Source organism: Coloeus monedula (assembly GCF_965178545.1).
Source record: "Coloeus monedula genome assembly, chromosome: 12".
In the NCBI taxonomy this organism is placed as follows: Eukaryota; Metazoa; Chordata; class Aves; order Passeriformes; family Corvidae; genus Coloeus; species Coloeus monedula.
Window position 1 is genome coordinate 2,889,772 of NC_138792.1, and position 25,726 is coordinate 2,915,497.

At 42.4% G+C, this 25,726-nt stretch overlaps 2 protein-coding genes across 4 annotated transcripts in view; both read right to left on the bottom strand.

Annotated features, from left to right (window-relative positions):
• ATRX (ATRX chromatin remodeler) overlaps positions 1-9,640 on the bottom strand; it is a 66,084-nt gene extending 56,444 nt beyond the window's left edge. For all 3 annotated transcript variants that reach the window (XM_082289565.1, XM_082289564.1, XM_082289563.1), the window contains exon 1: positions 9,500-9,640. In XM_082289565.1, coding sequence (XP_082145691.1) covers positions 9,500-9,519 — 20 coding nt within the window. In that variant the 5' untranslated portion in view covers positions 9,520-9,640. The remainder of the gene's footprint in view (positions 1-9,499) is intronic.
• Positions 9,641-14,694: 5,054 nt separating this feature from the next.
• Positions 14,695-25,315, bottom strand: MAGT1 (magnesium transporter 1). The gene is made up of 10 exons (XM_082289188.1): positions 25,201-25,315; positions 23,905-24,074; positions 22,907-23,024; positions 21,788-21,928; positions 21,195-21,335; positions 20,677-20,766; positions 19,431-19,494; positions 17,772-17,846; positions 17,134-17,224; positions 14,695-16,158 (listed from the first exon to the last, which is right to left on the bottom strand). The coding sequence occupies exons 1-10, from the start codon at positions 25,291-25,293 to the stop codon at positions 16,143-16,145; spliced, it is 999 nt and encodes a 332-aa protein (XP_082145314.1). The 5' UTR covers positions 25,294-25,315; the 3' UTR covers positions 14,695-16,142.
• Between the last annotated feature and the right edge of the window lie 411 nt (positions 25,316-25,726).

Sequence of the window (25,726 nt, forward strand, 5' to 3'; positions counted from 1 at the left end):
AGCCCAGCTGAAGGATCAAGGATTCCACCCTTCCCACTGTTTTGTTTCCCCATTAATTGCAAAAGAGACTTCTAATAGCAAGAAGAAATTACATTTTCTGTGCCTGTTTTATTGGTCATAGGAATTTTTGAATAATCATCCAGAGCACTCACCTTTACCATCTCTACCATTTCTCTGAACACATCCATTTGTTAACTTCTGACTTTCAATTTAACTGTTATGGCTAAAAAAAAATCCCATTTTATCAGAAGGATGTGAAGGTGAGTGCCCTCTTGAGCAGTGAGTGGAAGGGCATCCTCATATCAATGCCAGTGACTATTCCAACCAGTGAAAATTACCACATAAAACAGTGTAAACCATCCATTAAAAAAAAAAAAATCATCTGTAGTTTCTTTAAATCTCCTGAGGTACTCAAAATAAAACAAAATAGCACTTTGCAATGAAAAGATTTTCTGCATGAGTGAAGGGCACTTTTCTTTTGAGACTACATATGTACCATCAATCACTCGAGCAAGTCTGAAAGAGCGGAACAAAGCTCTTTAACTCTCAAGAGTACCTTAAAATTTTTCTCTCAATCTGTCCAAAACTCTTTCCCTCTAATTACTGGACTCATGCTGCTACACAACTGCCAGTTCCCTAATCTTGGGCTTCCCTTTTTCTCATGGATGGAAGGCATACTCGGAAAACATTACAGAAGATGATAACAGTACACTGCAGTCTTAACAGCTTGCAAGTTCTCCTTTAAAAAGGAGATTTAATGACAATTTACTTGCATTAAGTGAAAAAAAAATTAGAGTTGTTCAGAATTATTTGATAGTAAAAGCATATAAAGAGATTTTATATCCATTCCAGATGGTCTGAAGAAATAAAGCACATTTAGAAGGCCACAAGAAAGTACATTTTTGGTAGTAAAAACAACAAAAAAAACCCCACACATGGGGAATTCTGCTCATTTAGTTTATAAATAACTTGCTTTGGTAACAGCATTTTAGAAAGAAAACAGGAGCTATAGATGAGTTTAGTATTATTGTTGTCAATGCAAAACAAATTCAGAATAGTATGCATGTGTCTTTGTGACTAATACTTGGAACATGATCCACTATTGTATATTAACTCTTATACTAACTAACCTAAAATTATCATTTTCAGAGCAAAATGTGCTTGCTGACAACCAATCAAAAAAGATGATATACAAACTAATACTAAAAAGTCTTCTCAGCTTGGTTTTTCTCTTGATTATTCCTATTTTGTGCCATAAGCCTTTGTTACAGAATACCAGGTCAAATCTAAGTAAAGGTGTTACACTTACTATACTTCACTAGAGAGAAATGTTAATTTAGGGCAACACTTTACCTGGTTTTGTACAAAATACAAAAATACATGATTTTGTGTCATGCATTTATACTTGAGTATAATAATCCATCGTTTTTGTTTAAAGCTTCTACTGCAAAATGTTTATTCTTTGCAGTACAGATCCAGTCATTATTAAACTGATCACAACCTATAAACGTGTGTTTTTTAAAAAAAACACTGGAGCCTAAAAATGTAGAACCATCCCTGAAGCACTACTGAGGCAAGCAGGCTCCTCTACACTGACAGTCCCCACAGTATTTATTAGTGTTTTCAGACTGGAGTTTTCTAAGCAAATGGCTTCCCCATCACTGTAGAGTTATTTCAACACTGTTCAGCCTAATTAAAACAGGACTGAAAGGGAAGGTGCCCTGCTATTATTGGTTTGGCCAGGAATCTGATTTGTGACCTTGGGAACTACCTTGAAACATGTAATTCCTTACCTACATTCAGAGCAAGTGCTGTAAAAGCAAACAATAAATGTCTGGCCCTTACAGGATAACAAAACATCCAGAGTAGGCAAATTACCTCTAAATGAGTCCACAAATAATTAGAATAAATAAAGAGCCAGACAGGCTGTGTCCTAATCTAGGCATAACACACTTCATTCCATCTGGCTCTTGAGTGCTGTCCCCTTGGATGTTCTTACCTGTACCAGGTTTGTGTGCTACAGGGGGCTACAGGGGTGACAAACTTCTGTGCAGAGATGCCAAAAGCTTCCCTCACGTCCAACTGAGCCAACACCAGCCTGCTCCAAGAGGGACACGCTGCTGGCCAAGGCTGAGCCCATCAGCAGTGCCCACAGTGTCTCTGGGATTATGTATTTGGGAAGGGAAAAAAAGCTGCTGCACAAGAGCAGCTGGGAGAGAGGAGTGAGTATGTGACTGCAACAACCCTGCAGACAACAAGGCCAGGGAAGAAGAAGGGGAGGAGGCACTCCAGGGCCAGAAGAGAAATACACCTGCAGCCCATGGTGGTCCACAGTGGAGCAGAGACCGAGCTGCAGCCCATGGAGGAGCCCACACCAGCAAAGGGTGATGCCCAAAGGAGGCAGTGAGCCCAGGGGAAGCCTGTGCTGGAGCAGTCTCTTCCTGAGCCCCATGGGATGGGAAAGGACCCACGCTGCAGCAGTTTGTGAGGAGCAGCAGCCCACGGGAAGGACCCACATGGGAGAAGTCCATAAAGAAGCATCTCCCACGGGAGGGAGCCCACACTAGAGCAGGGAAGGAGTGTGATGAGCTGACCACAGCCCCCAGTCCCATCCCCCTGCACCGCTCACCAGGAGGAGGCAGAGAATCAAGTGAAGTTGAACCGGGGAGAAAGGGAGGGGTGGGGAGAAGGTGTTTTAACACAGGGGATTTATTTCTCATTACCCTGCTCTGATTTGATTGGTAATAAATTAAGCTGATTTCCCCAAGCAGAGTCTGTTTTGCCTGTGATGGCAATTGCTGAGTGATGTCCCTATCCTTACCTGAATTTGAACTTTTCATTGTGCTCTCCCTCCCCTGCCCAGCTGAGGAGGGGCAGTGACACAGTGGGTACTCGCCACACAACCTCACCCCCTGTGCCAGCTGATGATTGTGCTTCCCCAAAGCAAATCACATCACCTTGGACAAATAAAATTTTAAGGAACAGTTTTCATTTGGATCCAACTTGCCACACATTCACATGATCATATTTCTTCTGAAGGCAGGTGAGGTGATGAGAATTCATAACCAGGGCAGTGGAAGGAGTAGCACTGACCATTTCAGCAGCAAACCCAGGACACATTGGATTATCCTACGAAACTGCACAGAAAACCTTGTTATTGCACTCAGTTTCTATTTGCTTTCTTCAGACACTTCAAAAGTGGAAGAAGGGTATGTCTCAGTTATTGTCAACATCTGGAACAAGAATCTGAAAGCTACATTTTCTTTAAACAAACACCTACCAACTATTAGTCTAAACAGGTGTCCCTTATCTGTATTTCAAGTGGCTCCCAAAAGTGATACAGGAGTCCTTTCCAGCTTTTATCTATCCCAGGGTTGACAAATATGCTTTTTTTAAGCATATGCCTTCCTTAAGTTCAATACCTGTCTAAGATTTTTCTGTGTTTAAACTTTTAAAATAGTTCAAGGCACAAGTTTTTTAAATTAATGTTTACAGTTGCTTCAAGTTAAGTCTCAGCTATTTTTCACTTTTGAAACTGAAACAAAACACTGCAGAACAGTGTTTAAACAGACAAAATTAAACACTCCTTAGGAAAAATAATTGAAGAAAAATAAAACCAGCTGTACTTTTAAACTGCTGGTCTGTAGACTGTCATCCTCTGCTTCCGACTGTATCCCTGTCTGAACAGCAGAAATCCAACAACCCACAGCAAAAGTCGCAGTATTTTATTTAGGATAGTGGGAAGAGAGACTACTCCTAAGCCTTGATATAATCAGGCCAGTATTCTGTCACCTGCAAATCTTCATAAAAGTTTTTCCTGATGAAAAGGAAAAGGGTTAGAATTAGCCCATTTCTAAGATTTCAGTTACAAGGGCAGAGTCTACATTGTTGTTTCACATAAAACATGTCAATATCATGGCTGAACACACATGAATGAAATAGCTTAAAGCTGTGGGAAAGAGTGAAAGAGGACAAAACCTGCAATAGAAGTTGCTTATTTTCTTATCCCAATTTAAAAAAAATGGAGTGAACACACCTGCCATGTCCTAAGAAACCTACTTCTCTCAGAAAAAAAATACAAAAGCAAAAAATAAAATCAGCCTAGCATTATATTACTTGAACAAGTAAAACATAGTTTTATAATGGTGGGGAAACAGAGCACTTCATCCCAGTGGTTGTTTTTTAACTCAACAACGGTTTTCTGCAGGCAAAGCAACATGACACTGTAAATCCTAGATCCAAATCATATTTTGGACCTTACTTATACTGATACACCAATCATGCCAAACCAAGTGAGGTTTCACACTCAAGATTCACACAATCTGTTCGTGTTGGCATGAACCAGCCCTACTGCTCAAGGACACAAACCCTCACACGCCGCACACACCTGATGCCATCCACACTCTTCAGTCCTTTCCTTTCTCCTCCACTCCACACAAGGGACCTCTGGACATGTCTTAGTCCAATCCCCAGCACAAGAAGAGACAGGTACAGGTCACCCAGGAAAATGTCCAGCCAGGTTCCAAGTGACTCCACAGATGGAGGCCCCACAATCTTTCTGGGTGACCTGCTTGTGTTTGACCATTATCACAGTAAAATACTTTTCTTGTGTTTAGGAGGAATTGTACCACATTAAACTTACTAGATCAGATACATCAGAAAATACCTGAACACTAAAGCTCTGACTGAAAAGAGATAGAGGCATCTAGCACTTCATCGGAGATTCTGTATGTAACACACTGCTAACACACACTCACTTTTTTACTTTGTTTAGAACTGACTTTAAATCCACATGGGCTTAATCAAGTGATACCTGGTACAGCTGAAGACACTCAACGATGTGGATGAAGTAATTTTAGAGCTTAAATACAGCATAACAGGTTCAGACAAGTAAACAGAATTATTCTCCTCCAGACACACAAGGGGAATGAGAAGGCAACAGTTCAAAGTCACTAAGAGACCCTTTATCCTGTTCAAGGAAGATTACACAATTTCTTTCTGTTGACACGGTGTGAGTTATCACACTTCATTCACTAAGAAGTGAAAAAAAACCCAACTTTGTTTTTAACCTGTTTCTTTAATGGGATCTTAAAAAACCCAAACAAGCAACATCATCACAAACCCACAAGGCAAAAGTAAGACAAACAATCTCATTGTTAGGTTTGTTTCAATGTCACCAAGAAGTGTAACTTCAATGGTGAAATATCCTGCAAGCTGAAAAAGACTGAAGCCACCAAGTGAAAATCTAAACACAGCATTTTCACCTTTATGAGACAAAAATCATGACAAAGTGCACACCTTACTCTGGTGATTCAGGAAAAGAAGCTCAGTCTAGCACAAACCAAGCTATATTTAAAATGCTTAAACACACTCCGTGTGAAGGGAAGGAAGGACCCACGACCAAGAGCAATCAGGGCCCTCTAACTCTAAAAATGCCTTTTGCTTCATTTGCCTTCTGCTCCCTGGAGCTGATCACAGACTCTCAATGAAACATCCTTCAGTACAAACTCTGCCTGAGAATCAAAGCCCGGCCCTTCAACTCTCCCACATATTCACAATCACAGTTGCCACAGCTTTAAGGGTTGTAGCTCATCCAAAGGACAAGGTTTCATTCTACAAGATAAAAGCCATCTCAGTCCCAAATTTATTGCCTATTTTTTAGTTTTGCTTTACATGACAGATGCATTTGCCCAAAAAAGCTTCCAGGCTGAACCTATTAAAGCCTACAGTTGGACCTACTCAGACAGAAATTTCTACAACTATGCAACTTTCGGACTTGCAAATGAACTGCTTCAACAGCACTACAGCTGACATTGGCAGCAACCTGTGTCATCAAGTTCTTGATTTTTTCAAGGTTTCACTCCTTTTCTAACAAAAAACCCAAAAAACAACACAAATCGTCCACCACCCACCTTGAGTGGCAACTGCATTTCACCACAGACTATGATAGCTTTATGCTCCTCCTTTAGTAAATAAATCAGGACACTTCACCACTTTTAAAGTCAACATAAAACCTTCCATTATATTTGCCACTGAATTTCTACAATTTCTTCTTTCTCCTGCTGCCACACCAAGGGAACAACCTGCCACTGACCCATCCATGAACTGATTCATGTTTCCAAATCACCTGCAGGCATGAGCTGAGCTCCAGCAATACAAAGTGTGATTTCATGATGTTCAGCACTATCCTTAGGCTTTCCCTTTATAAAAGACACTTCTGGTAATCCAGTTTAAACTGTACTTGGTCACAGGCTGCAGACATTTGTTTTTATGGTGAACACAGCACATTTTATCATCACTTTGGTATTGTCTTTTGGTGAGGTATAGGGACATAAAAAGCACTATCTTTTCCACCCTTCAAGCAGAGAGTACAAGGAACTCATCTATAACAGAACTGAGAATTTCAAATTCCCACAATGTTAAGGTCACCCTGTTACAGAATTTGTATTACACATCCCTTTGTCACACCAAATTATTTCCTAGAAAATGAATATACCTTCGGTTAAGCCCTATAAAGACCCTGACACAGTTTCCAAAGCCCTGACAGACAATACTGTATAAAACCAGAAATAACAAACTCCCTGCACTGAGTTCTTCTCCCAGAGAATTTCATTTAAGTGCTGCAGATATTGGTTCTGAGGCATATCTGGCACTGAAGATGACACAGTTTTGCTCTTCTTCAGGAAGAATCAAAGAATCTGCCTATGCCCATTCCAGAACAGCGTGGAAGACAGAGAACTTCCACTGTCCCTTTAGGGAATACAGAAGATTGGTGTTGACTTACTTCCAATTATATCATTGTGGCATCAAGTAACACACCTCAAGCAACCCTACAATATCACTCAGAACAAAGACATTCAACTGACTCAAAAATGCACGCAATTTAATAAAAATTTTAAAACCAAATGACCAATATCATAATGTGAAGTGAAAAGTCTGGATTAAAGAAACGCAAGAATAAAGTTTATTTTGCCAACTTAAAACAACAACAACAAAAAATCTACATTCATTGACTACCAGATAGTTCAAGTAAGGAGGATTCAAAACTTGTTTTCTTTTCGTATTGCTGTGCTTATTTTGTATGATGTATGAACTGGTAAGAACAGGTTAGGTCAGTATGACAAAGATTCCTCCCCTTTAAAAGAAAAACACAAAAAAAAAAAAGTTTTTGGGGCAAAAGTTATTGAGACATCTTTATAAATATTTACAGAAGCAACACTTTTTTAAAGTTTCTCAGTAAGTGATTCCAGGTTTTATCATTCTAAATTTCTCATTCGGGACATGGGAGAATCCTAGGATCTTTATATTAAATAAAAGTATTCCTTATAATAATAGTTCAGAACTTCTCTGGGAGCAGACTAGTATTGATTGATTACTTGCCTATGAAACACTCTATTTTCCACAAGAGCTGGGAATAGATTTTCCATCCCAATTCAGTTTTTTGCACATCTTCCCAAGATTTCTAACAGCGATCCCCCAGTCCTTTATTTCTGCACACCTCTGACATGGGCAAAACTACAGAGGCAGAGGATGAAGTGACAGAAATGCAGGCAGCTGACAGCCACCAGGACTTGTGGGAAATGGGAACAAAAGAGAGAAAGACAGGGTGTGCTTTTCTTTTTCATTTCTTTCTCTCCAACTCCAGTTTTAAGCAGAACTGGAATGGACAGAAATAAGGAGAAGCCCATGCAATGTGTTCACCACAACCCTGAAATGCTGGGACCCTGCAATGCTGTGCCCAGCTCCTGGCACAGATCTTGTGAAGTACAAACTGCTCAAGATGAGCTCTACGCAGGATGGGACTTGTAACAAACATTTAACCTGAATGAGAATTGAGTTCATAAACAGAAGGAGAGTTTGGACCACCAAAAAAATGTTATGCCTCTCTACTTAAAAGCAGTTTGTGACAGGGCTGCTTACTCTGTGGGCAGATTCCACCCAAAGACAGCACACAATCTCAGACCTGTTCTGTCCATGCTGTCTCATCTTCAAGATCACAAATTCTCTGAAATAATCCAATCCTCTCTGCAGGTAGCCCAAGAAATTGCACGGGAAATGTATGAGCTTCTGCATCCTCTTCCTCCAAAGCACCAACTGAAGCAGGCCCTTGGTAGTAACAATAATTGTGGCACTAATGACAACACAAGAACATGGCAAGGATTAAGTACAAATCCTTCCTATTATAGACCAGGAAGAAGTGGTTCAAGAAAAGGCAAACAAGAGTATGGATGACAGAGAACAAAATATGACAATCACAATAAAACAAAAAGTGAAGTGGTGCTAATGGAAGAGCATTTTTCAGAATATGAAATACTAATGGCGACAGAAAACTGGACCATAAATATTAGTAACTCAGATCTTTTTGTTCTACAAAAATCAAACTCTACCCTTGATTTTCAAGGGCTGGAGAATAAAGAGGAGAAAGCCCCTTAATTAGCACTTCAGTCTACACAACAAAATAATCACTCCAGTAAAAGAAGTTGTTTAAACTGTCAAAGTACTTTAAGAACACAGAAAGGAGAAAGTGGGAGTGAGGAGGAGAAAGAATGAGAGATGGACAATCCCTGTTTTACAAAATAAGGAAGGAAATACACGAAGAAGAAACTGCTAAACGCTGGGAATCATGCACCAAATAATGTGTATTTGCAATGCTCATGACCTACATCAGCATGTGATCAACATCAACAACGACGATAATGATAAACCCCTTCTTTTTTGTAGATTCCTAATTGGAAATGTTAAGGCTTCAAAACCAAGCAATATACAAGAGGAGAAAAACCACTATCCCTTTAACTTTTGTCTAAAATGACACAGTAGTTACGAACTACTCAAAATAAGACGGGAGGTGAAGATACTCAAATATGATCGCAGGAAAAACTTTACCCAAGGCTCAGTACTAAAGACAGAGTGATGAGTACTAAAGACACAGGGATGCTTCTCTAACACGGTTTGAAGGTATGTGTAGCATTTGTGGGGGTCAAGGGATAACACCTCATGGTTTGTGCAGCCCCTCAGGCACGCGGCGTGTCTGTGGGTGATGGACTGCGGGGGTCAGACCCACGGGGATTCGGACAAACCGAAAGCACACAAAGACAACTATTTATTAACAGTTTAACATGGCGCCTCTCTCAGCCCGGCTTTACGGGCGTTTGTCAGTTCCTGCCGTTCCGTGTCAGCCCCGCGGCCGGAGGCAGCGGCCCGGCGGTGGCGGCCGATACCGGTGCCCAGCATGAGGCGCGGGCGGGGGCTCAGCGGAGCTTCTCCGCCGTGCTCGCACGTGGGGCGGGGGCCGCCCCCGGGCCTTCCCGCCGCTCGGCGCGGTCCCTCCCGCCATCCGCGCCCGGCCCGGCCCCGCCGCCCCAGCCGAGCGCGGCGCTGCCCTCCCGCCGCCATCCCGCTTCCCGCCCTCGTCCGTCCCGCCAAGGCTGCGCCGCGCCGCGCCGGGCCCGGCCCCGCCCCACCCGCGCGGCCGCCGCGGAGCCGCCCGGCCCGGCCGTACCTCACGGGCTCTGCGGTCATGACTCCGCCGCCGCTGCTCGGAGCGGAGCGGCCGCCAGGGCCGGGGCCGCGCTCAGGCGCTGGGCGCAGACAAAGCCGCGGCCGCCGCCATCGCCAGCGCCGCCGCCATCTTATCGGAGGGAGCCTGAGGGGACCTGCCTCCCGCCGCCGTCCTCCTCCGCCGCCTCCCATTGGCTCACGGCCGCCCACAGCTATTTTCTGATTGGGCGGCGCCGCGCCGACTGTTGCTAGGGCAGTTTACGTCACCGTCCCAACCGTCCCCGCGTTGATTGGCTGGGGCGGGGCTGACGTCACGCTGGCGTCATGGACCGAGGCCCGTGACATCATTTCGTAACAAAGTGCACTGACACCTGTGCCCAGCAGGGGGCTCCAGCGCGCGGCTGCGGCCATGGCGGCAGGAGCCAAGCACTGACACATCCCAGGGGACGGACAGTGGGGGACAGGAGCTGGTGTCACACCAGGGACAGGCGGCACTTCATCGCAGAACTGCGGCCTTGGGCGACCCTGCAACCTCGGTTCAACCACGGCAGGTCAATCACAGCATTTAGATACGTCACCCTTACAAAGGGTAACATGGAGTGGGTGCTCACGACAAGGACCCTCCTACTCCATGAGCATCACCAGAACAATCCTTCTCTGCAGGGATCCCCAGAACAACTCTCCTACTCCATGAGGATCACCAGAAGGACACACTTTCTCCATGGGGATCAGCAGAACAACCCTTCTCCTCCTCTGCAAGGATGACCACAACCACCCTCCTCCTTCAACAGGATCACCAGAGTGATCCTCCTGGTTTTTGGGCATCACCAGCACAACCCTCACCTTCTGCAGGAACCAGCCCTGGAACTCCAAGCCCACCAGGACACACACCCCGAAGCAAGCTTGAGAGGAGACTTTCTCAAGTACAACGACAGCAAGACGGGGATAACGTAAGCGGCACACAGGTTGAATGTGAGCAGCCCCAAGTAACCCTGCTTGGGGCCACTTCAGCCCAGCTTGGCTACAACTTTTTCTTTTTAATCAGAAAACTCCCTAGATAAGTAAATGCATCATTGGCAGTTACACCTAAGGATGCCAAGACAATTTTCCCTGCTGGTACTAGCAGCTTCTACACTCTTGTCAGATGTTAAAATGCTGTGAAAGGAGGAGGATTGGAATACAGCCCTCTTCAAGGGAAAGTTGTTACAGGCTTTTTTGAGAAGATGACTGAACTCCACAGGCTGGGGTTTTGGGTGAAGTTCCATCACCACACAGGACCAAAACAGAATGGACCACCAAAAGCCAGCCCAGTACCACAAAGAATCTGAAACAGGTGACAAGCATTGTTCACTTACTATAAAGAAAACCACTTTTGAAAATTAATATCTTTTTCTGCAGAAACTAAAGAAGAAATAAAATTAACCTGCTCACATGGTTTCATAAAGCAACATATGAAACATGAGAAAATACCCAAGCAAATCACCCCTAAAACCCATTTCATTCTCTGATAATAGAATCAACAGCACTTTCACACTTCAGCACATCCAAGCTTACACATCTCCCAGGGAAATTCTACAAACATGTCTAAACATAACTCGCTTTAGAATGTAACATTTTACCCAAGAGCTGTGCCCTGTATCTGCTGAATTTAGTAATAACAGAGAGCAGATTTAACAGCAGCTTTGTTATCAAACTCCGTCTCATGGCCAGTGCTGCACTTGGACAAGACCAAAGCATCACCTGCCTTCTCACTCCATTTTAGAAGGAGGAAAAACAAAATCCATTTTAACTGACCGTTACAAATTCCATTGAAAAACTGCAAAAAGACTTTCTAAGTGTTTTGCCACCAGTGAGATGAAGGAAACTGGAAGCATTACTCAGTCTTAGCTCTGCATTAGGACTCCAACTGTGTGATTACAGTAAGAACACAAAACATTCATTTTCCTCCTCAAGGGATTTAGTCAGCATTACAGACTAATATCCCACTGATTTAGAATAACATAGATAGATTTATTACTGTTGTTCTGTAATATTTTATTCTTTCACTATTTCCTTGGGGAAGGTATTTGAAAGCAGTTCAAAAACCCAAATTTAATTGCCTCCAGTTCATAACTTCTATCTGAAGTCACACATGAAAAAGGAATCCTTCTGTAAGAAAAGGTCAAGATAAAGTAAAAATGGAAATGCTTCCATCTCCCAGCAATTACTCCAGAAGACAAAACCTGACATTATCATGAGGTTGTCAAAAAACAGATTGGAGAAGCACAGGAACTTTCTGTACACTGAAATCTGTGTACAGACAGATTCTGAGTGCATCTGCAGGGAAACACTCTGCACATCCACCAGACCTGCACCCAGTTAAGTTTCCCCAGCACACAGGACCACTTCCCCCTGCTCCAACAGGCATGGGAGAGTCAGGACTCAGAGCTCAGCTGGCAGGACAAACCACTGTGGAGTCTCATCACACCCATTGTTTCTCTTATAGCAATTAGTTTCCTTAAGTATATATTACCCTACTTTTAAGGAACATGGCTGAAAGACATGTACAGCTATCAACTGACAAGAGGATATTTTAATAACTTGATGTGCTCCTGACCTAGAAATACAAACTACATATACATCTCTTTCATATTATTATCTGTGATAAAAGTAGCACAATTAATCCAGACCAATAAAATGCTATGCCTAAATTAATTTTGTAGGAATGATCAAGATCTGAGCTGTTAATTGGAACAGGTTATGTGCAATGAAACTATTCCTGAGACAAAAAGCATGATAAAACTGAAAACAGATGACACTCACTCGATGGCCTGGGTTTGTTTTTGTGTTGCTGTTGCTCTGTTCCCCTTAGGAAAGTTCAAAGGGATGGTGCGGAGTCACTTGAGTAGTGGTTTGTAGTTGAGAATTAAACCTTTTCAGCATGAGAAAGCAGCAAACACCAAGGTCCAACATAGAAACGAAGTGCCAGTACTTTCCCAAATCCTTTGTGAGAATTATTTCTCAGAGCAGATGAATGCACTTGGAAATTTTGAATTCTTAATCGGATTTCAGCTTGTTTCTCTGTTATAGAATGGGTATTTTTTAAAACAGACTGCCACAAACCACTGCCAACAGCCCATGAAGGAACGCTACAGACCATTCTTCTCTCCCAACAAAGTCTGGCTACAAGATGCCACAATTTGGCATCATCTAATATCATGGGCAGCAGAAGCCATCCACACATCTGATTTCCTTTGGATGTTCCAAATGTTTTGAAAGTTAAGCAATTTACTTTCTCCAGTACTTCTGAAACTCCAACTTGAATTTGCTGGGAATGAAAAAAATCCCTGCTATGCTTTTACACATTTTGAACAGCGCTCAGAACAAGCTTTGCTGTACATTTACTTACACTCCCAGTAGCTGTGACCATAAAAGCATCTACACAGTCCTCCTGAAGTCTCTAGCCAGCCATGATCTCACCATATTCCCCAAGCATGGATGGCCATCCATCCCACTGCCTGCTAAGAGGCTGGACTTGTTCTTACCCTCATGGCTGAATCTTAGCCCCATGGCCATCACCTGCCAGGGGATTCATTAAGGTTATTTGCATGACCACCAAGAACACAGCAGATGCAAAGCTGAGCACATCTTCCACCTTGCTGGAGGACTGTGCAGTTCAGCCCCTGAAGGGCAGATGCTCATGGAGCATCTGTAAAAGGCTTACCTGCAAGAATGACCACTAGGCACCACTGTCATAGAATTCCAGAATGGTTTGTGTTGGAAGGGACATTAAACCTCACTCCTTCCATGGGCAGGGACACCTTCCACGATCCCAGGTTGTTCCAAGCCCTGCTCAACCTGGCCTTGGACACTTCCAGGGATCCAGGGGCAGCTACAGCTTCTGTGGGCAACCTGTGCCAGGGCCTCATGAAAATCACATTCTGTGCTGAACACTAGAATGGTTTGAATGCAGGACCTTCCAGTAAATTGTACATAATGCAAACCATTACACAGATTAATCCGTTTAAATTTACTGACTTGCCTTGTGCTTAGGGCAGAGGTCCCAAAATTATTTCTAGCTGTTATTTCAAAATATCTTCTAAATACACCACAGCTCCTTCTCAAAAGCAGAAAAAGGCAGAAGTCACTGAGGCCAGCCACATTAACAAAACCACACAGTTCATTTTCAGCTGCAGAATACACCATTTCCTCCCTTTATTGCAAGTGTTCTCTCAAGGTGAGCTTTTAGGGCACTTCTGAGCTATTTAATGACTCACTTTCTAAAGGAGATGTCCTCAGCAATTCCCAGTTTTCCCAGAGCAGGTCTCGAATGCATTGCCTCATGCACCTTTGTTCTGCTGGCCCCAACTGTGTGTTGTATCAACCAGTCAGTGAGCTGCCAGTGCCCCTGGCCCACAGAGTCACCCTGGGTACCAATTAGAGCCAGCACATTACCTCTCAACTGCTGCACAAGTCAAACCTTGCCAGAATTCATCCTCTCTAAACCTGCCACTTGTCCTTGCAAGCACTCAATCTTCTGCTCCACTACCACATTGTTCCCTCCTCCATGCACTTCAGTTTCAGCCTAGAGAGCAGAAAAACTGTTGGAGAAAAGGAGCATTATTTTCATCTTAAATGTAAGCATGGAAACAAAGAGGAAAATCCCAAACTCTCAACATCCTGGCCACCTCAAGTGGAAGGCAAACATGACTCCACCATCCACCTGCATGAGGTGCCACTGTTTAAACTTAGTCAATATGGAACTGGGTGGTTTTAAAAGGACTGAATAAATTATAACTGAAAAAGTTTATGGGAAGCATTTTACCAACTGGGCAGGAAAACAAGCCACAAGTACAGCACTGCTGAGTTGTTCCAGGCAAATCTACAGTGCTAACAAGATTCCACCTCCAGAAACACTGAGTTGATCTGTCTAGAACTCCATGAATCCAAGATTTTCACTGCATGACAGCTGTCAAAAACAAGCCAAAAACCATGTAATCTTTATGCTATCAGTTGGCTACATGAGCAGCACTTCTGTAGTGCTGACATTCTGGGCTGTAATTCTCCACAAACACATACAGGCTACTAATCCAGTCTACTCATCCATACTCAGGTTATTTACTTTATACCAGGCTATGATTAACACACTGAAGCAATAGTGGAAGAAAAGAGCTTGGCTTGTTTTATGTCAAAGTTCAAAAGACACAGGAGCATGTATTAGACTAAAAAGTTTTATTGAAACTTGTCCAAAATCCAGTCAGGCACACAATTTATCCATTCCACTAAGGCTTATCATTCTATATGGCATAGAAAAATGCATCTCAACAAGTTGAAACATCAAACAACTAAATTAGTCAAGTTAAGGCACTTGAGATGTGTATTAATTTAGCAAAACTGCATAACATTCTACTTGGAGTGATACAATCCTTTCTGAGATTCAATTTCAAACACCCAGATTCTGGAACCCCTTGAGAGAGGGGAGAGGCAGAAGCAGGAGACAAAAGTCTCTCTGACTCCAAGCCTCTAAGGCCACCACAGCCTACAGAAGGAAGTGTTACTGAATCAGGCTGCAAAGATTTCCTGTAGTACAGCTGCTGAACTGCACAACAGTTTGGGCTGAGGCACACTGTCTCCCATTCAGGAATTCTTAAGGCAAAGCATCTTCGTGAGGTGAGAGAAAAAAAGGAGAGAGCAAGCAGCACATGCATTCAATTGTAAGGCTACCAAATGTATCCTGGGGTAACAACATTTATCCTAGTAGTAGCCACCTCTGCTCAAAGGATAAAAATGTGGAGAAAATAAGTGGAGAATGCAAGAACTTACTACAGTGACCACAAATTTGGTATCTGTTGGTTTGCCAGGGTTCTAAGCAGTAACTTGAGAGCCAATTAGCAACTTTGAATTCATGCAACACATAGTTACCTTTGTGCTTTTGGTTTGTGTTTTTGAGAGGGTGAGTGTTGGCCAGTCTAAGGACTTTTTTTCCAGCTCTGAGTCAAAGTTTACAACTTTAAACATTGCAGTTTCAGCATTTGGCAAAGAAATATTTAATTAATTAATAACTTGGTTCTACATGTTGAAAACTCCCCCTCCACCTGTGAAACAACCTCTTGCATCATACAGCAGTTAAGAACTCTTCTCAAAAATGAGATACAGCTCTACAATATGCACATTCCACACTGGAATCTGGAGCATGCTCCAAGGGTTGCACACAGGCTGAAGGAAAAGACTTCCAGGTACACAAAGCTGTTTCCTCAACCACGAAAAGGCACGACAGAGAAGCTGCTGTCACCTGATACGCACAAACAGGAAGATGATAATTCAAGGGAAAAAGAAAGATGGTGAACAGGTTATCCAAGTGAATTGAAAGTACCGTTTCTAGTTAGTCCATGGGAATGTAGTTTTAAGCATTATGTTCTGAGTTTCACTAGAAGTAGAGTTGCTTAAGAAGATGTAAAGCTTATGAAAGAGATTGCATCTTAATACTCTGTGTCCTTCAGAGCAAATTGCTTGTTGTATTTAAGGCACTACACGTCATCTTTGGTTCAGTGTTTACTGTCTCAGTGTAAGCAGAGGTAGCACAAACCACACACATTGAGCTCCTCATTCCACCACATCCAACTTCAGAGCCACCACCTTCCTGATGTTACAGACTCTGGAATCCTTTAGCTCATTAGGAAACTGTAAAGAGCAAAATAACAAACATTTTTATTAATCTTATAAGAAGCAAAGGTGTGCAACATTCCACTTAGCTTTTATAAATGCCAAGAAAACCAGAATGAGAAACTGGGCCTGATGCTGCTACAACAAAAGCAGCTGTGAAGTCACTTAAAAGTGAGTTTCTAATAACTCAAAACCAAAGACAACCACATCTTCCCTACAATAAAGTTAGCATGAGTACCTAAGACTGTTGCAGAGACCAGAATAAAAGCTGACCAGTTACCAAACAGGAATAATTTCAGCTGTCTTCTGCTCTTGAGAAAAGTCTTCATAAAATAACATGTTTTTTATTATTTAGATATTTTTAAAATAAGAACACATTTCTCATAGAGAGGGCATAATATCTGTCTATGGGATTAGCTTTATAGACGAATTCAGCTCATTGCAGATGGTGAAGTCATTAGAAACTGGTCCTTCAACATGTATTTATTGCTTCAAAATGCATAAAAGCTAGCAAACATCTAAAATACCTCTATCAGACATATATAGAAGTGGTCAAATAATAGTATTAGACTCCTTACACAAGCAATACCAAAATGTAGGCAGCTTTAAAGCATCAGGCATCCTCCTTGTTCTCACAAAGAAGATTAATAATGAAGATGTATGAAGATGGAAGAGAAAAGTAGGGGGGAAAATACATTTGTTGGCAGTATAAACTGGCTGAGATATCATTATGAAAATAGAAGTACTTTATAACATGAAATGGCATGGAAACGAGAGTTCCACAATCTTTCCTTTGGCTAGACTGAAAAATCATGATATCCATCAAATACTGGTATTTCTGCTGACTTTATCAACCAATACTGCTACTCTGAGAAACCAGTAGAGCATTTTTAAGAGAGTATTTCCTGCCAAATGAGTCAGCAGAGCTACAGTGGTGTAGCTGTACCACAAAGGCCAGGAGGGCAGTGGCTGCAGGGTCCCAGCCTGACGTACCTGTAAGGGTAGCCGTGGTATTTGGATCTGAAGACAGACAGCAGCCAGCTGAAGAACAGCACCACCAAGCCAATGCCAGCAATGCACATAACTGCAAGAGATGCACAGGGAGAGGCTGTGATGTGACAGCTGCTCCTGGAAACACCACAGTGACTCAGGTTTTCAAAGCCTTCTGCAATAGTTACAGATTTGGTCAGATGAGGCCTCTATTCACGTCATTGAGAAATACTAAATTAACACCAATTTTCTTTCAAATTCCTTCTGTACATCAATTTTATACAAATGCTTTGAGAAAAGGTCCCTTCTTCTCCCCCTTACTAGCGAAACACTGCAAAGCATCTTCATCTCTCTCCATCTGCCAAAAGGGTTTGAGTTTATCTTGCAGTTTTCTAAGCAACTCCAAAAACTGTCAAAAATCCAAATGATTCTCCTCAGCTTAGAGGTGGGAAGTGTACAAAACCCCCAGTGCAAAAACACTTCTGCTCAATGATGTATCAAACACCCTTACTGAATATGCCTTTGCTCAGAGAGGAAAGTACTGATACTTTCCTTTACTTACTGATACTTTCCTTACTTACTGATACTTTCCTTTACTTACTGATACTTTCCTTTACTTACTGATACTTTCCTTTACTTACTTTTTCTTTTCCCCACATCCATGTCAGAAGTAGCAGCTTCGTGGAGAAGGACCATTCCTAAAGTAACTCCACCATCTACAAACACTGTTTAAGGCTAAACAACAAAGTACAAGGAACTCAACACACTCACTCCTAATCTCCTCAATTCAGCTCCCACACCATACCTGGGGCATTAAAACTCACTGGAAAAATCAAAGACTTCCCAGCCAAATCAGCAACTATGAGGGAAAAAGCAGCTGAAAAACATTCATGTCAGCTTTTAAAGGAAAATAAATGCAAAGCTTAAAATACAAGATGGAAGGTCTTCAGGCAGAATTAAAAACATGCATTTATTATCTCAGCTTGTAATGAAGTAGCATTCCTTCCCTTCCCAGAGAGATTGGGTCCACTCCTACTGCTGTTCTCCACTGGAAAATCCCCAAAGGAATTCAGCTTCTGCATTCACTCAGCCAACAGAACAAATAAAACACATGCAGTATTTAATCCAAAAGGCTGTCTTTCAAGTGGCAATATTTCTTTTCTAATTCTTCAGATTTAAAAAACTAAATATCACAAAATTAAAGAAGCACAGACAACACAAAAGGCCTGACACTTGCCAAGAAGGAATTTTAACAAAGCAAAATAGTGAATCTAGTGGAACAAAAGACAGAATTCCCAAAAATTTCATTCCATTTAACTAAAGAAGTCCAGTCCCAAGTCTCCTGCAGAAAAGAAAAATACTTATTATTGACTGCATGAGGAATCTTTCCATTTCAGACACAGCCCACCTTCAGCACAGGAGGAAAGTGACTTGAACCCACAGAAACCTCACCAAATGTAATAATTTAAAATGTCTCCAGCAACTGGTAGGTTGGGTCTGTAACATGATGGATAGCAATAACACAAATAAACATCTACAAAAGGTTTCTACTTTGAATTTGACCAAGTGGATCAAAAGTACAGTAACAGAAAAAGATCAGAAGTTCCCCTCCAAGTGCCTGTTTTAAGTTGAAAAAATTAAGTATCAGAAAAAGTACTGAGTAAAAAATAAAGGTGCTGATACAGGTGGACAAAACAAGGAAGAAAAGCTCCAGCCAGAAACGACTGAAGTTACAAATGATGGATCAAAAACGTACATGTGGGAATAGAAAAACAGAACATTGAGTTTTAAGGTATTCTTATGACCCCAAAGAAACACTTTTTGTACAAATGAGAAATGTAAAAGCCCTCAATCTGAAAGTTTCCACCTGCCTTTCTTGATAGCATGGCAAAATCCTGCATCATTAGCACAAACAAGATCATAAGAAAGTAAGCAAAGAAATAAAAGATCAGTGAGAGAGGAATGAATTCAACACCAAAGCAAGAAAAAAGTGACATTGAAAAGAGACATCCATAGCAGAGCAGGGAGTATCCTGAAGAATCTTCTGATTCCACAAAGATCCACAACTTGAATTCTGTATTCATTTTGGTACTGAAGATGAGAAACAGTAAATATTTTTCTATTCATCTTAACAATCAGAGGCACAGGAAAAGCACAGTTGCCAGTGCAGAAAGGTTTTACAAGCTTCTGCATCAGTGTTAAGTGGCAATTACAGCCATGACAAAGCACCACAGAAAAGGCAGCAGCATTTGCTGACCAAAAAACTGTCACCAACCACATGCTTCTCACAGGAAGGATACTGAACAGCAGAACTATGTGTGTTTCTGCCACAAACTGGGCTTGGCTGCTTCCATGGATATAATTCTGTAAGAGACAAAGAGTAATTAAATTCAGAAAAGACTGGAGTCAACTTTGATGGGATTAACAACAGCTATAGAGCCTGGAACTGGGGTTTGCATTGTTTCTTTTAGGAGAGAGCAGAAGTTGGAGCACAAACAATTTCAGCTGTTGATCGCTGATTTTTGGGGGAGCTGCAACAGAGACAAAAATCCTTCTTCTATTACTATTGCACAATCAGCCTCAAGTACCATCCAGATTACAGTAAGTGCAGCTACAACCTTCGTGGTCCAGATTCTCAGTCCAGCTGGGCAAAATACCATGAGATTAGGCCCTCCTGCATCCAAATGTGATCCATTCCCTGACTGAGATTCTTAGGTTGTGTACACTGCTGCTCAGCTTAAGCACAATCCCTTCAATCTGTGTATGAACCCAACTCACTTGGCTCCAGAACCAAGCATTTGAAATCTTTTTCACTTCTGGGTCAACAGAAAAATTGAAATTTGTGAAAGAATACCATGTTTTAATCCCTATTATGGTTGTGATGTTGTATCTAAGTAGAAAAAAAGAAATTTAATCCACTTTCTACGGAAGAAGAGGGTCTGACCCATCTAACCAGGCACAAAAGGACTTTCACCAAATTAATTGCCAGAGTAAAAACATGAGAAAAGCCAGTATGTGATGTGTAAGCACCTGAGGAGATGCAATGCTCTCCAAACACTGTGACTACTTTTACAGTGCATCTCATTCTATATTATGAACAGAGCAGTATATTCCAAATTATGTTAAAAAGAGATTTTTTCCAAGAAAGACTTAATAAATCTGAGGTCACTAGATATTAATTTACCTCAAGAATCTTGAGGAAAGATGTTTTTATGTGGAAGTCATTAGATGAGTGTATGAGTTAACAAGACCAGGTTGAAACAGAATTGCCAGGCTCAGCAATAGGATTTTTAGCATGAAAGACTCAACCCATAAATACCTTTATTGTGTTGTAAGCAATTTAGAACTACCACATCCCTTCACCACTGGAAATACAACATCTGTGCAAGACATGTTGATTTGCCTTGCTCACTGCAGGAGAGTTTGGTCTCACTCACAGAGAGAGGAGCCAGAAGCAGAATTTGCACTCTGATTGTCTCTTAGTATCAGCCTTACTCTGCAGAAATACAATAGAAATGCAGAAAAGAAAATGAAGGCAAGACTCACCACTTGTCCTGTATGGGGATTCTTATGAGCATAGGGGGGGCCTCTAATGTGGTTCCACATCTGGCCTGATGTCATTGCTAACACAAAACACTGAAAAGGAAAGAAGAAACACTGTTTAATAATGTTTCTTTTTTATTTTTAATTTAACCCAATATCTTTTCACTTCATACCAAAACATAGTGGTTTGGAACACAGGCTAAAAATTGTCCCACTATATTTGTACAAAAGGCATCTAATCAAGCATTCAGTGAGCTGGAAAGACTAAGATCATATAATATTATCAATCTACCAAAAAGTAAAACTAACTGCACCTCATTTTCCTCTACCAGCTTCAAGAATCTTGAAATACAGAAGCTTTTAAAAACTTGGAATTGCTACAAAACTCAATACAACAGGGCAGACAAGAGTCATGATTACTCACCAGAGCAGCAAAGGCCCAGCCAGTTTTGTTATAGAGAAAATCCAGATTTGCTACAAAACTCAATACAACAGGGCAGACAAGAGTCATGATTACTCACCAGAGCAGCAAAGGCCCAGCCAGTTTTGTTATAGAGAAAATCCAGATTGCTGCCCCGCAAATACACGAGGCCTCCGATGACAGCCAGCAGCAACCCCAGCATCAAGGGTCCAGCATAGTTTGGTGGCCTTATCACACGGATCTGAACACAGCACAGTGAAATTATTGTCTCTCAGCAGAATTATACATTATACCTGCACTCCTGCTAAAAAGCCCACAACACATTGAGTGGAAAAAACATCACACACGCACATTTTCTGTGTAATAAATCTGACTCAGGAAGTAAGCAATGCTTCTTCCACCAATAGTGTAACTTCAGTTTCACAAAACTTCACCCTATTCAATAATTTAGAGATTGTTTTTCTTCCACAAGAAAAGAAGAGCGAGAAGGAAGGAGATGAGTTTTACCATCTCAAATACAGCATTACACAAAATACCAGCACAGAGACTGTAAGGAAACTGAAAGATGCAGTTGTGTGTCTGAACTAGATTTTGTAGCCGAGCTATTTAGAGCAGCTCAGGAGCCACAGAACACAAGTGATGTTTCCCAGCTGGCCCTGCACAGAGGGGGTGAGGGAAGGTGTCTGCACTCACGTGGACGTCTGTCCTGTCGGCCACCCAGCGCGCCAGCTGCTCCGCCGCGAAGCCGCGCACCTGCAGCTCGTAGGTGTCCCCCCGCTTGGGCTTCCCCTTGGCCGGGAAGTTAATGAAGGTGGGGGCAGAATTCATGTTCAGCTGCAGGGAGAGAGTTCACAGAAGACACAGCCTGTGAAAGGACTGTTTAATAACACAATTCTATGCCATTTCTGTCTTGCAATATTGCTGCTGAATAAGAAAAATTAGCTCTTTGATTTCATTGGCAGTGACTTTTTAAAAGACAGCACACGGCTTGCATTTCTGTATTTCACACACATTTTTTTGAATCTGTTTCTTCTCTAAATACTTTTGATAAAGTATTTATCTAATTTACTTTTGATAAAGAAATCTGCAAAATAGCAATGTATGATTCTAAAATCCAGAAAGGCCAAAGCTTGAAGAATGCATTTCTAATGTAACAATAAGGAAAAAATTAACAAAAGTAATAAAAAGACATCTCTCTTCAACTCTCTAGTTCAAAACCCTCCATTTAATAAAGTATCACTGCCTAAACTGTGTTGCTGTTAAACAGAGCTTAGTACCTCCTAAAAAAAAAGTTAAGATCTGCAAAACTATAATGAACTATTAATGTGACCTATAATTGCAAGCATACATGGAATATTCTCACAGCTTGAGAAAAAAACATGCTCACACAATGTTAATAGAAGAGAAAAATGGCTGGGTACTTGAAAAGAAATCAGTTAACCCATACCAAAAGCCTAATCTATCATTCTCTAGTAATCTTAAAATTGTAATAGCTGTTACTAATGACATCAGTGCTTTCTATCTTGCCTCTTCATGTACCACAGAAGAATTCCATTAAGAATTACACTCTAAGTTATTATAGGAGACAAATTCAGGGAAAAAAGTCAAAGAAACCAATTTACTCCTTGTACCTCTTCCACATCTCAGTTCTGTTAATATTCCTACCAACATGCTCAGACCATCTTTCTTCCAAGAGTGACAGCTTTTAACTTTTCATTCCTTTATTCCCTGTTACACCAAATTATGCAACATCTTCACCTTCTTGCCCAAAACCCAAGTTAAAAACAATGTTAGAAGAGAAAAGGACATTACCATCTGAAACACATCTGAGCCTTCATCAAAATCTACCATAGCAAAAAAAATCTTGTTGGTAAAGGCACTGGAATACCTCCAGGAGTTTGCCAGAATCTGGTATTCCTCATCAGCTTGCCTGGAAAACACACCAAGTGAGATGCTGTATCATGGATTTGTCCACAGCACGAGTTGTAAAGCAGCTGAGGGAGCTGTGCCTACCCACCCCATCAATGGGTGCATCCCACACCCACCCCATTAATTTTCTAGGGTTAAAAAGAAAGTTTAAGTGTTAATGAAATCATTTAAGCACAAACACTTATCTACCATCAGGTGAAGCATTTGGCACCTGTTTTTTTAAATGCAAGGGCAAGATTTGTTGAGTCCACAAACACAAGCAGAGGTAATTTCTAATTGAAAGGTGAAATAGAACCCAGCTGTTCATGATTTGCCTGGCCACAGAGCAGCAAAATGTGGCCAGGTGTGCCCTTTCTTCCATGACAGAGCAGGGGAAACCAATAATTTCAACGGACCACCTACAGAAACCACCCTCAGAAACCACCCTCACAGACCTCTGCCACCTCTGGATTAATAAAAGAAAGCCATAATATGGTTAAAGAATTAGAATATTATAATTGCAAGTAAGTGACAATCAATGTGTTAATTAAGAGCAACATTTAAGCTGCATGGCCAGCGATAATTCTACAAACATTTCTTCAGCAACTCATGTCAGAAAAGCTGAGCTTCCAGTGTGTCTTTCTCCAGAAGCCTCCCAGAGTAAACACTGCAAAGCAGGAATTATTTTAGGAGGGAGATAAAACTAAAGGATTGTGCTGTTTTCTCACAAGCACATTACACACATATTCCCACACATTAAATTGCAAAGAGAATCCTACTCTAACTTGCCCACATGTATTCCTTCCACATGTGTGAAAGTTCAACCCTATTCTTGAATTTAGTTTCCTACAAAGCGTAAGATGACTTTCAAGTCCTAATTTAGTACTAAATGGAACTCATACTTGCACACAACACACTGTCTGTGAGGCTGAAGAGCAGTGAACATCACAATCACTGAGTAGTTTCTGGGAGGTGCCTTCACAAGGCGCCGGAATTTGTCTCCGTTCATTCGGATCACGGATCTTTTACTGGCCCACTCCATCAGCTGGTTCACTTTCTCTGATAACACCATCTGAAAATCAAGCCAGAGCAACATTGTTGGTTTTTTTTTTTTTTTCAGTCTCACAGCACAATCTTAAAGGTTTTTATATTTGATGGAACAAATATCTGCACTGCTTTTCATAACACCAAGCAGGTGATGTGATACTTCAGTGAAATTCTGCCAGGCATTCACAGAAGCTTTTGACAGTCACCTTAACATAATTCATTAACTTCAACCACCTAGCAACACACACAGCTTTAACCACTTAACATGACCAGGCTGGTGAAGACCCTCAGCTTACCAGGCCTTCCTCACACTGCTAATGGCAAGACTTCTTTCAGCTGTACCAACTGCCTACATCCCCTCCGCAGCCTTTTTTCTACACTAAGCATCAAACTGTTCCAACTTTCAAAACTTATGGCAGTGGAATCAACGCCAGAGATGGAACCAACCTCAACATTTCATTTTCAGCACTGCTGGAAAAGAAAACCCTGTAATTCAAAACATATTTGAAGAACTCAAATTCTCAACACTAAAACATTCCTTAAAAAGGAAGCAATAAATTCTATAACATTATAAAAAGAGGCATTAGTTTGGCAAACTCGCAAATGTTACGTTTATCATAAAGCACTTCTCTACTCATTAACACCGTTCTTCAGATAAATATGTTTGAGGAAATCATAATATACTCTGAATTGGAAGGGAGCCAGTAGGAGCATCGAAGTCCAACTCCTGACCCTGCACAGGGCAGCCGCAAGAGTCCCACCATGGTAACAGTAATAAATTATTCTTCTCCGACCTACAAGTGACACAACTATAAACACTTATGCAGCAGGATTTTTCCAAACCCTACGGGTCAAGTGTGCGGAAGTAATTTGCACCTTAGCGACTGCAACCAAAGACCACCCATCCTCCGCCCCGCAAATCCCATGCGGTAGGAAGACAACACTCGTACAGTGCTCCTAACAAGAACCGAAGAACCTGGAAACAAAGACCTTCCCTCCCAGCGGGTTCCCCTCAGAGCCGGCCGAACCTCAGGGCGGGGGGAACCCGCGGTGAGGCCACGCCACCCCGCCGGGCCCTAGCCGGTCCTGCCCTCATCCCGCTCAACGAGAACGCGCCCCAGCGCGGCGTGGAGCTTCCCGGTGTGTCTCACCTCCTTCCGCCTCTGCCCCGCGGCGCCGGGCCCGCCACATCCTGCCAGCAGCAGCAGCGCCAGCGCCAGCAGCGGCACCGGCAGCGCCGCCATGGCCGCCCCGCTCCGCCCCGCCGGCAGCGAGGCCCCGCCCGCAGGACGCCGATTGGCGGAGGCGCCGGCTCGTGCGTCGCCGCCGGCCTTCGATTGGCCTTCGCGGGAGCGCGGCGAGCTGGAGCCGCGCCATTGGTGGAGCCCCGAAGGGTGGGCGAGCCCCGAGGGGAGGGCGAGCCCTGAGGGGAGAGCGGAGTGAGCCCTGAGGGGAGAGCGGAGTGAGCCCTGAGGGGAGAGCGGAGTGGGCCCTGACGTGCGAAAGGATGGGGGGGTTCCAGGGTGTGGTGGGGTCTCTCAGCCGCTCCCCGTGCTCAGCAGAATCACAGAACCATCACGGTTCGAAGGGATCTCTGGAGATCATCCGAGAGCAGGTGACACAGTGTTGCCCACTAAGATACCGGATTTGTTACCCGGTGTGCAACAAGCCAGTAAT

Coding starts and splice junctions, on each gene's coding strand:
- MAGT1 (XM_082289188.1), bottom strand. CDS start 25,293: ATGGCGGCGCTGCCGGTGCCGCTGCTGGCGCTGGCGCTGCTGCTGCTG. Junction 21,336..21,787: donor CCGACAGGACAGACGTCCAC/GTGAGTGCAGAC, acceptor TGCTGTGTTCAG/ATCCGTGTGATAAGGCCACC. Junction 17,225..17,771: donor GGATGTGGGGAAAAGAAAAA/GTAAGTAAAGGA, acceptor CATCTCTTGCAG/TTATGTGCATTGCTGGCATT.